Here is a 9,211-nt window from a genome sequence, read left to right as displayed (position 1 = left end):
GAGTTTGGGTTATAGGATTGTAAAGATTCTCAAAGTTTTACAGGTTCTAAATGTTTTTAAGGTTCTAAATGTTTTTAAGCTTCTACAGGCCCAATCCCATTTCACCCTCCCCTTGTTTTCGAGGTCATCTTGCCCCTTGAAACGGAGTCACAAGCGGTAGTGGTTGAAACCTTCCCCTACGAATTGGGACAGCACTTCAAGAAGCCGAAAACCAGACACGTAATCAGTAGTCGTCGATGTAAACAGACGAGACAGTTTTACCGGGGATGTCATTGTAATAACATTGTTGAGATTTTAAATAAAATACGGGATTATCACGCAAAAAGCATGATACTCCGTTATCCTATCTTTTTTTAAGGTTGTTGTGAAAAAGTGACAATAATACATTGAAATGATATTAAACATATTACAATCATTATCGTAATTTTAAAATCTTTATTAATGGAGAAAATACTACATTTGTGGGTCTCTCTCCCAGCTTGCTGGTGATTCGCAAGGCATTCTGGGTACCCCTAGGTTTGAAGTGTGATTACATGTGACACACGTGTCATGTGAAGGTCATTTGAATGTGAGGTGCTGGTCGTCGTTGAAGCCGTAGGTGTGTTTGTTTTGCTCGAACAGGTCTTTGAGACACGTCAGATAAACTTGATGAAGACTCTCGATGTCCTCGCTGCTGGGACAAGGAGTCTGGGCGACCGAGATCGGTTTTCCCACTGAAATCAGAGCGAGAGAGAGAGAGAGAGATGTAGTGGAACCACAACAAGAAACAACTCAGACTCCAACTGGTGCTAACTGGTGCTAACTGGTGCTAACTGATGCTAACTGGTGCTAACACTACAACATGGACCTACAACGTACCTACGGTGTGGATGGACTTCCTGTACGGCATCAGGCCGAGGCTGTACTGGAAAACTCCTCTGGCATGAAACAGAGGAACTGCAAATCCCATGATGCTCTGCAGCTGGTTCTGTGGACACAGAACTACAAAGTGATAATCCCATAATGATAATGTTAGCATCACAACAACCAGGCATTAGCCGCAAGCTAACAGACCAACAGTCTGTGTGGTAACTTCTTATATATTATGTATCAAATATAAATATACAAATATACAAGAGTTGAACTCTGACCTGCAGCATCCTCAGATTGGAACCTGAAGGATTCTTTATCTGATCAAACAACTCGTTTTCTCCAAAAGAAAAAACTGGAACCAGCTGAGCACACACCACACACACACACACACACACACACACACACACACACACACACACACACACACACACACACACACACAGTAATGTTGCTAGCCCCACCCCTGATCTCAGATGTGATAAGCTCCACCCACCCATGTTTCAGAGCCAGTTTGATGAAGCCCTTCCTGTTGTTCACATCAAATCTTCAGTTTATATATAATACATTTATATATAATGTATTTATATAATATATTTATAGATAATATATTTATAGATAATATATTTATATCTGAATGAAGTGACAGGAACCTGGAGCGTCCAGAGACTCTGGAGCTCCGCCCACTGCGATTACAGCAACATCTCCTCCTTCAGGACGACTCACCAGGTAGGACAGGCTGGACTTAGAGCTCGACACCAGACCTGACAGACAGGTGAGAGACAGACAGGAGACAGATAGGTGAGAAACGGACAGGTGAGAGACAGACAAACAGGTGAGACAGACAGGTGAGACAGACAGGTGAGAGACAGACATACAGGTGAGAGACAGACAGGTGAGACAAACAGACAGGTGAGAGACAGACAGACAGGTGAGAGACAGACAGGTGAGACAAACAGACAGGTGAGAGACAGACAGGTGAGAGACAGACAGACAGGTGAGAGACAGACAGGTGAGACAGACAGGTGAGACAAACAGACAGGTGAGACAGACAGACAGGTGAGACAAACAGACAGGTGAGAGACAGACAGGTGAGAGACAGACAGACAGGTGAGACAGACAGACAGGTGAGAGACAGACAGGTGAGACAGACAGACAGGTGAGAAACAGACAGGTGAGAGACAGACAGACAAGTGAGAGACAGACAGGTGAGAGACAGACAGACAGGTGAGACAGGAAGTAAGAGACAGACAGGTGAGAGACAGAAACAGGTGAGAGTGACAGACAGGTGAGAGTGACAGACAGGTGAGAGAGACAGACAGGTGAGAGTAACAGACAAGTGAGAGACAGACAGGTAGGTAAGAGACAGACAGGTGAGAGACAGACAGAAAGGTGAGATTAACAGACAGTCAGGTGAGAGTAACAGACAAGTGAGAGACAGACAGGTGAGAGAGACAGACAGGTGAGAATAACAGACAGGTGAGAATAACAGACAGGTGAGAGAGACAGACAGGTGAGAGTAACAGACAGGTGAGAGACAGACAGAGAGGTGAGAGAGACAGACAGGTAAGGTATCAACAATCACTGTGATGTTCTGAAGCCTCTGTTTAAACATCGTGTTCAGCTCCATCTTAGTTTTTTTAAACCAGAAGTAGCCATATTTGGAGGAGTGGGGGGTGGAGCCTGACTGAGAGCTGGAGGACACGCCCACATACACCTGTCACCTGCATCCATTGGGCGGTACTATCTGTCAATCACACTGTGGTACCCCCCCCCAACACATCCGGTGCTTTATGGTCTGTTTGACTCTAAATGATCATAATTCACTAAATGAACATCAGCTGTTTGAAGAAGACTTGAAACTAGAGACTGAGACAGAAACTCCTGAATGTTTCCTGACGTTATAAAGTGAGAAGTCACTTTCTATAGACTTCTATAGAAACTACCAGAGGAGTCGCCCCCTGCTGGCCTCACTTTCTGAATTCAGACTCTACATTTATTTAGATATAATATAAATATATGTATATAATATATAAACTGTGTATTGGTTAAACCTGAGCTGTCACAGAATAAATCAGCATTGAAGATCAGAGAGAAAGCAGAGCTCTCACGCTTAGGAGAAAAAAGAAGACAGAAAGTGTCTGAGTCCCTGTGATACCGACTGATCGCTTCAAGATTAATGATCAAACTGATCGATCGCTGCAGCTGCAACTCAAATGAACCCCATGATCCGGGGGGGTCAGCCAATCAGAGAGCACCTCTCTGCCTTCTCCTGCACCGACCTGTCACACAGTGTCAGACGCTCTGATGACACATGTGACGTTTACTCTAAATACAAGTTTCATAACATCAACAGTTTTTGTTTAATCACATCGAGATGATCAAGTCAGACAGTCAGATAGACAGGCAGACAGGCAGACAGACAGACAGACAGGCAGGCAGACAGACAGGCAGGCAGGCAGACAGGCAGGCAGACAGACAGACAGGCAGACAGACAGACAGGCAGACAGACAGACAGGCAGACAGGCAGACAGGCAGACAGACAGCTGTGTACCTCCACTCATGATGTATTCTCTGAACAGAGGGACTCTGAACCAGAACGGCAACATCAGCAGGTGAGACGTCAAACCAGGAAACAGACGAGAGAAACCTGTCGACTCCGTACAGAAGTTACCAAACGCCCCCCCGCCACCAGAACACCTGAGAGACAGACAGGCAGGCCGTGAGACAGACAGGTCAACACAGCCACCAGAACACCTGAGAGACAGACAGGCAGGCCGTGAGACATACAGATACAGACACAGACACAGACAGGTACCCAGAGCCAGGTAGGAGAACATCCACTGTAGAACAGACAGACAGATACATACAGACAGACAGATACAGGCAGACAGGTACAGACAGACAGACAGACAGACAGACAGACAGGTACAGACAGGTACCTAGAGCCAGGAAGGAGAACATCCACTGTAGAACCTCCTAACCTCCTCCGCAGCGGAACGTTCATCGGAGCGAACTCGATCTTCATGCCGGCGGTCGCTCTCCTTCGCCCGGCTTGGAGCGCTGCGACGTCCGGTGTCTCTGCCTGATGTCGGTGCCAGTCTGTCTCTCGGCCTGTCTGTCGGTAGATGAGCAGGTTGACTTCCTGATTGGTTGAAACAATCTTGAATTAAATCTTTATTCAGTTTGAACAAACTTCACAGACACGCTGCACGCGCTCATCCACTGACCATGCGCCTGACAATGTTTCCTCTCAGCCAATCACAGCTCGTGACGACACACGCCTGAAGTGAGGCGCGTTCACGGAGGATGAGAAACATTTGAATGTTTAAACATGATGAGTGAAAACATGAGCTGGTGCATCAAAGATCATAAACTAACTGAGCTAGAATAAACCAAACTAAACTAAACTTTAACTTTAACTTTAACTTTAACTTTAACTTTAACTTTAAAGGGGACATATTATGAAAATTCCACTTTGTTAGTGCTTCTACAGGTTAATGTGGGTATCTGGCTCATGTCTACCAACCCAAAAACTCTGGAAAAAAACACTTGCGCGTTTTGTTATGGTTCCTCTAAGTCAGAAACGTCATGCTTGAGTGACTCGATTGAGCTTCCTGTGTATTGTGTCGTAACAAGGCACTGGAAGTCTCCCTACATGGCCTTGGCCCACCTCATCCCCCCCGTCCCCCCACACTCATTACGCCGGGTTACACCGGACGCGGAAGTGCCGCTGCGAGGCAGCGCAGCGCCGTTCTCCAGCGCGCAGCCGCCTGGCTGTTCACACCGGACGAGCATTTCTCCGCTGGTCAGCCCCATAGACTGTATATATAAGGTCAGCCCGCGATTCTGCTTTCTCCGCTTGTTGTTGTACCCGTTGAATGTCGGGGTTCGGGGGTAAATGATGGTCTTCATAGCCCCCCACCTCTCTTTCTCTCTCTGTCTGTCTGCTTGTGTGCTGGTAGTGGGGGGGCAGAGGGGGACATTTAATTATGTGATTGGGAAAATTAAAACTCCAGGACAACAGAAGGGAATACAAAGTATGGGATGCATATTTGATAATTTATATCATATAAAATATGTAATTTATATCGTTTAAAATCATGGGGGGAGAGGGGAGCTGGCTCATTAGCATTTAAAGGAACAGGCACTCAAAACAGGTCGCTCTGTGGAGGGCTGTTTTATACAGGGTAAAAAGCTGTTTGAAATGATCCTTGTGGTATTTTGACCAAAGTATGTTACAGACATTTCATTAAGACCCCAAGGAACCATATCAACTAGTGGTCAAATGGGCATGCTATGTCCCCTTTAAGACGGGGACAGCTAGAGGTCACCAGGTCTGCTCTAAGAAGAAGAAGAAGAAGAAGAAGAAGAAGTTTGTTTGTTTGTTTGTTTGTTTTTAATACAATTTTTATTTTAACCCAATAGAATATATATTTTAAGACATCTTGATCCACACTCCACACCAGCTGGTGGCGGTAATACACCAAATCGTTGTTTGCCAACCAGCAAAAAAAACCAAAAGAAGAAGAAGAAGAGGGGGGGGTTGGGTCGAGGAGGAGAAGCAGCAGCAACAGAAGAAGAAGCAGAAGAAGAAGAAGACGCTGTTTACACGGTTTCACATGTGAGTTTTTTCTCTTCGTTTCACGTGAAAAGCAGTTACACGTTAGCTCCTCACATGCTAACAAATGCTAACAGTGCCGGTGTTGTGGTTAGCCCATCAACCGTCACCTGTTAGCATGTTGGCTAACAGTGGATCGGTTTCCATTATCGGACACACCCTGCTCCGACTATGTTCCGTCCGCTGTCTGACCTCCGCACAGTGTGTCCATTGTTACCTCATCCAGCAGCTTGTGTGTGTGTGTGTGTGTGTGTGTGTGTGTGTGTGTGTGTGTGTGTGTGTGTGTGTGTGTGTTACTGTGTGTGTGTTACTGTGTAAATGTGTGTGTCCATTGTTGTGTACAAAGCTGGATAAACTAAACTGGTTTGATTGAGTTTGGTTTAACTCTGTGACTCGAATGTTTTTCAACAGACACTGTTTGTATATTTCATCATCAGGTCTGCCGTTACCGTGGAGACCGCCGTCATCACGGAGGTCAAAGCTGACGTTGCCATGGCCAACAACACGGAGGACCACGTGTCTGAGCAAACCTCCTCTTGAGGAAGAGTTGAAGAAACCCTGAGCCGCCGCCGTCGACGAGCCGGTGTATCATTAGGGAGGCGGGCCAGAGAGGGAAGAAGTGGGGCCCTGCAGACAAGAGGCGGGGCCCAGGTGAGAAGAGACGTGGTCAGAAGGAGAAGCGGCGAGGTCAGGAGGAGAAGAAGGAGGGCGTGACGGTGAAGAGAATGTGGAGTGGCGGGAAGCGACAATATTGTGTGTTCTGTCGGCGTCCGCAGGTGAAGATCGCACGTCACCTGCTGCGAAAGCACACAGACGAACCGGAGGTGATGGCCGCCAGCACGCTGCCGACCGGCTCCAAACAACGCCACCTGCTGTTGGACCACCTACGCTGCAGAGGCAACTACCTCCACAACATTGAGGTTTGTTCACCTGTCGACAACCATCTTTCTGTGTACCTGTCTGTCTGTTTACCTGTCTGTGTACTTGTCTCTCTGCCACCTCAGGTGATCAGACAGGGCAGTGGTGAGATCATCCCGTGTCGTCAGCCATCAGAGGAGGTTGATGCGAGGAATTACCTGCCATGTCCGCTCTGCCTCGGTTTCTTCCTTCGCTCAGATCTCTGGAAACATCAGGCATCCTGTCGCAAGAAGCTGTCGTCCAACCCCTCCAAAGACTCCACCTCCACCACAGAGACAACGTCGGACACGACATCTGACTATACAGGAAAGTCTGTCTGTGATCGAGGAGACAACAGGACTTCCAGGTCCACGGAGGACACACTGTCTGACCCCCAAGGGGACACAGTTGCAGCAGACCAGACCTGTGAACCCGGGTCCAAGCAGCCCGATAATGCTGAACCCAGTGGGGATCAGAATGCGACCTCTGACCCCGGGGTGGATCGACCAAGGAAGCGAATTAGGGTCCAAGCCGCAGCATCCCGCCTCCTTCCAATTTCTGGCGGAGCGTCGGAGAGTTGCAGCGAAGTCCTGCATCGCATGAACCAGGACCACATCTCACATCAGGTCTGTACACCTGTTGTCCTGTGTCTCTACCTGTCCGTCCTTTACCCATCTCTGTGTTAATCCTACATTTCTTCACTCTGTCCAGGTCAAATCTGATTGGTTGATCTGTAAATATGGAAACAAGTTGATGGGGAACCAAGACGGCGGCCAGAAGAGGTACGATTATGTCAGTCAGAAGCTGCGGGAACTTGGGAGGTTCCTACTGGCAGCTAAATCACTGGACTCTGGCGTTCACACCCTGCTGGACGTTCTGGCTCCAGGCCGCCTCAGCCTGGCGCTGGCTGCTGCCAGAAAGGCGTCCGGGTACCGTTGGAGCCGCCCTCCGCTGGCAGTGAAGACCACACTGAAAACAGTTTGCGAGATTGCCATCGGAGAGAGTTTGCAGGACGGAGACTGGGAGGCTGCTGCCAAAACCACCGACTTCTACCACATCCTGGGAAGAGAGTGGGACAACCTGGGGCTGCTGAACCCTGACGCAGGTAACAAGGGGGTCAAACCTCAGGACGCATGGTTAAACAGTACTCAGCTGAATTTGATCCTGACCAGATCATTATGGGCGCCTAGTGGTGCCACCACTAGGCGCCATGCAATGCATTACATACTACTATTCCCCATACTTATTATTTGACTTCTTAGTTTTCTTCCAAAAAGTTCGGCGCGCTTCTCCTCCCACAGATTTTGTCGCACATTCACGAGACCTATAAATAAACCTGCGGAATTACGTCGAATCGTGTGCTATGACTTTTATAAGAATTTCGTCCAACATTTCGCACAAAAATCGCGATAACGCGGCCGAAAACGTACAATGGGAGTGATGCTCGCCTTACCAAAAGAGCGAGCTTGACTCCTAAAAGTTTGGGACGCTTCTCCTCCCACAAATTTTGTCGCACATTCACGAGACCTATATCAAAACATGCGGAATTACGTCGAATGGTGTGCTATTATTTTTTATAAGAATTTCGTCCAACAGTTCGCACAAAAATCGCGATAAAGTGGCCGAAAACGTACAATGGGAGTCAAGCTCGCTCTACCAAAAGAGCGAGAGGGTCCGAAACAGTTTTTTTTTTGCACTAAAACTGCTCTCAAATCGTCAAACGGAGGCTCTCAGACATGATTTTTTGATCAAAGAGCAGTTCAAGAAGATTCCTTCGCAGACATGTCACTCTCAAATCTCTCGGACCTGTGCTTATATCCGCTGCGAGAAATCGAGGAATTTTTTCCGGCTTCAACTCCCATTGGGTCCCATGTTAATTTTGACGGAAATTTCTGGAAAGAGCAAAACCGAAAAATAAAACGTAAATCGCTCCCACGGCCCCATTTCTTAGCTCTCACCAATAAAAAATATATCTGGTTGTTGATTAAAGTCTTGTGATTCTCAAAATGTTTTCATTTTACAGATAGGACTTATAGTTTTTGAGTAACAAGCATTTGTTTGCGGAGAGCGCTAGAGTGTAGAAATATCTCCTCCCCATTGAGTCCCATGTTAATTTTCGGATGACATTTTTGGAATAACCACTACGTTTCTAAATTGCTCGCATGGCCTCATTTTTTGACTCTAACCAATAATATAGATATCTATTTGTTCATCAAAGTCTTGTGATTCTCACGGTGTTTTCATCTCACAGACAGGAGTTATAGATTTTGAATTAGAGCATTTTGTTCGTGACGTACTCCCAAGGTCCAAACTGTCACTCGCTCTCTGTCACAGGTGCAGTAATTAGTGAAGTCACACACACGCAGGGGGAGAGGGCAGGGGGCGGGGCCAGAGGGGGAATGTGGGTCAGTGGGAGAAAAGAATCTTTATATTTACTACTTCAAAGGTGTTGGTCAACACTGTATGTAGTGTGGTGGGTAGAGCAGAGGGACAGAGACTCAGAGGTTGTGAGTTCAAGTCCAGGTGGATTTTCTTTGTCTTTCAGAGGGGGTCTCAGTATTGACTAATTGTTACAGCGCCACCTAGTGGTCAGTGTGAAAGTGAAGTTTGAGCAATCGACCCCAAAATTCTGTCACATGATCAGAGCCCTGACCTGAAGAGACCTGTGACACTCATACGTCTCTATGAGTGTGTCTGCAGTGTTAGTGATAGCGCCACCTACTGATCAAGTCTCTCTCTCCTGAAGCAGCCAGTCTGTGTCTCTCTCTCTTCCCAAAAAAAAGGGTTAGGGTCTGTGTGGATCCGGCAGCAAGCATGGCACCCATTCGAAATTTCTCGGCACGT

At 47.2% G+C, this 9,211-nt stretch overlaps 1 protein-coding gene across 7 annotated transcripts; it reads right to left on the bottom strand.

Moving 5' to 3' along the window:
* Nucleotides 1–415: 415 nt before the first annotated feature.
* Nucleotides 416–3,917, bottom strand: LOC118102672 (2-acylglycerol O-acyltransferase 2-A). Of its 7 annotated transcripts, none has more exons than XM_035149007.2 (6): nucleotides 3,792–3,917; nucleotides 3,404–3,549; nucleotides 1,576–1,613; nucleotides 1,131–1,214; nucleotides 859–967; nucleotides 416–713 (listed from the first exon to the last, which is right to left on the bottom strand). In XM_035149007.2, exons 1-6 carry the CDS (start codon nucleotides 3,875–3,877, stop codon nucleotides 559–561), a joined length of 618 nt encoding a protein of 205 aa, XP_035004898.2. In that variant the 5' UTR covers nucleotides 3,878–3,917; the 3' UTR covers nucleotides 416–558. The 7 variants fall into 7 exon arrangements, with proteins under 7 accessions (XP_035004898.2, XP_047194916.1, XP_035004899.2 ...); XM_047338960.1 differs by having other exon boundaries at nucleotides 863–967; XM_035149008.2 differs by lacking the exon at nucleotides 1,131–1,214 and having other exon boundaries at nucleotides 1,503–1,613.
* Nucleotides 3,918–9,211: the final 5,294 nt, after the last annotated feature.

This window comes from Hippoglossus stenolepis, chromosome 23, assembly GCF_022539355.2.
Source record: "Hippoglossus stenolepis isolate QCI-W04-F060 chromosome 23, HSTE1.2, whole genome shotgun sequence".
NCBI lineage: Eukaryota > Metazoa > Chordata > Actinopteri > Pleuronectiformes > Pleuronectidae > Hippoglossus > Hippoglossus stenolepis.
The sequence above is the reverse complement of the archived record's forward strand: the minus strand, read 5'-3'. Positions and strand labels throughout refer to the sequence as shown.

Excerpts from the sequence above, each read along its gene's own strand:
- LOC118102672 (XM_035149008.2), bottom strand. The coding sequence starts at position 3,877 with ATGAAGATCGAGTTCGCTCCGATGAACGTTCCGCTGCGGAGGAGGTTA. Across the intron at positions 1,614-3,403 it reads AGAATACATCATGAGTGGAG|GTCTGGTGTCGAGCTCTAAG; the intron begins GTACACAGCTGT and ends CCTGTCTGTCAG. Across the intron at positions 714-858 it reads GAAGTCCATCCACACCGTAG|TGGGAAAACCGATCTCGGTC; the intron begins GTACGTTGTAGG and ends CTCTGATTTCAG.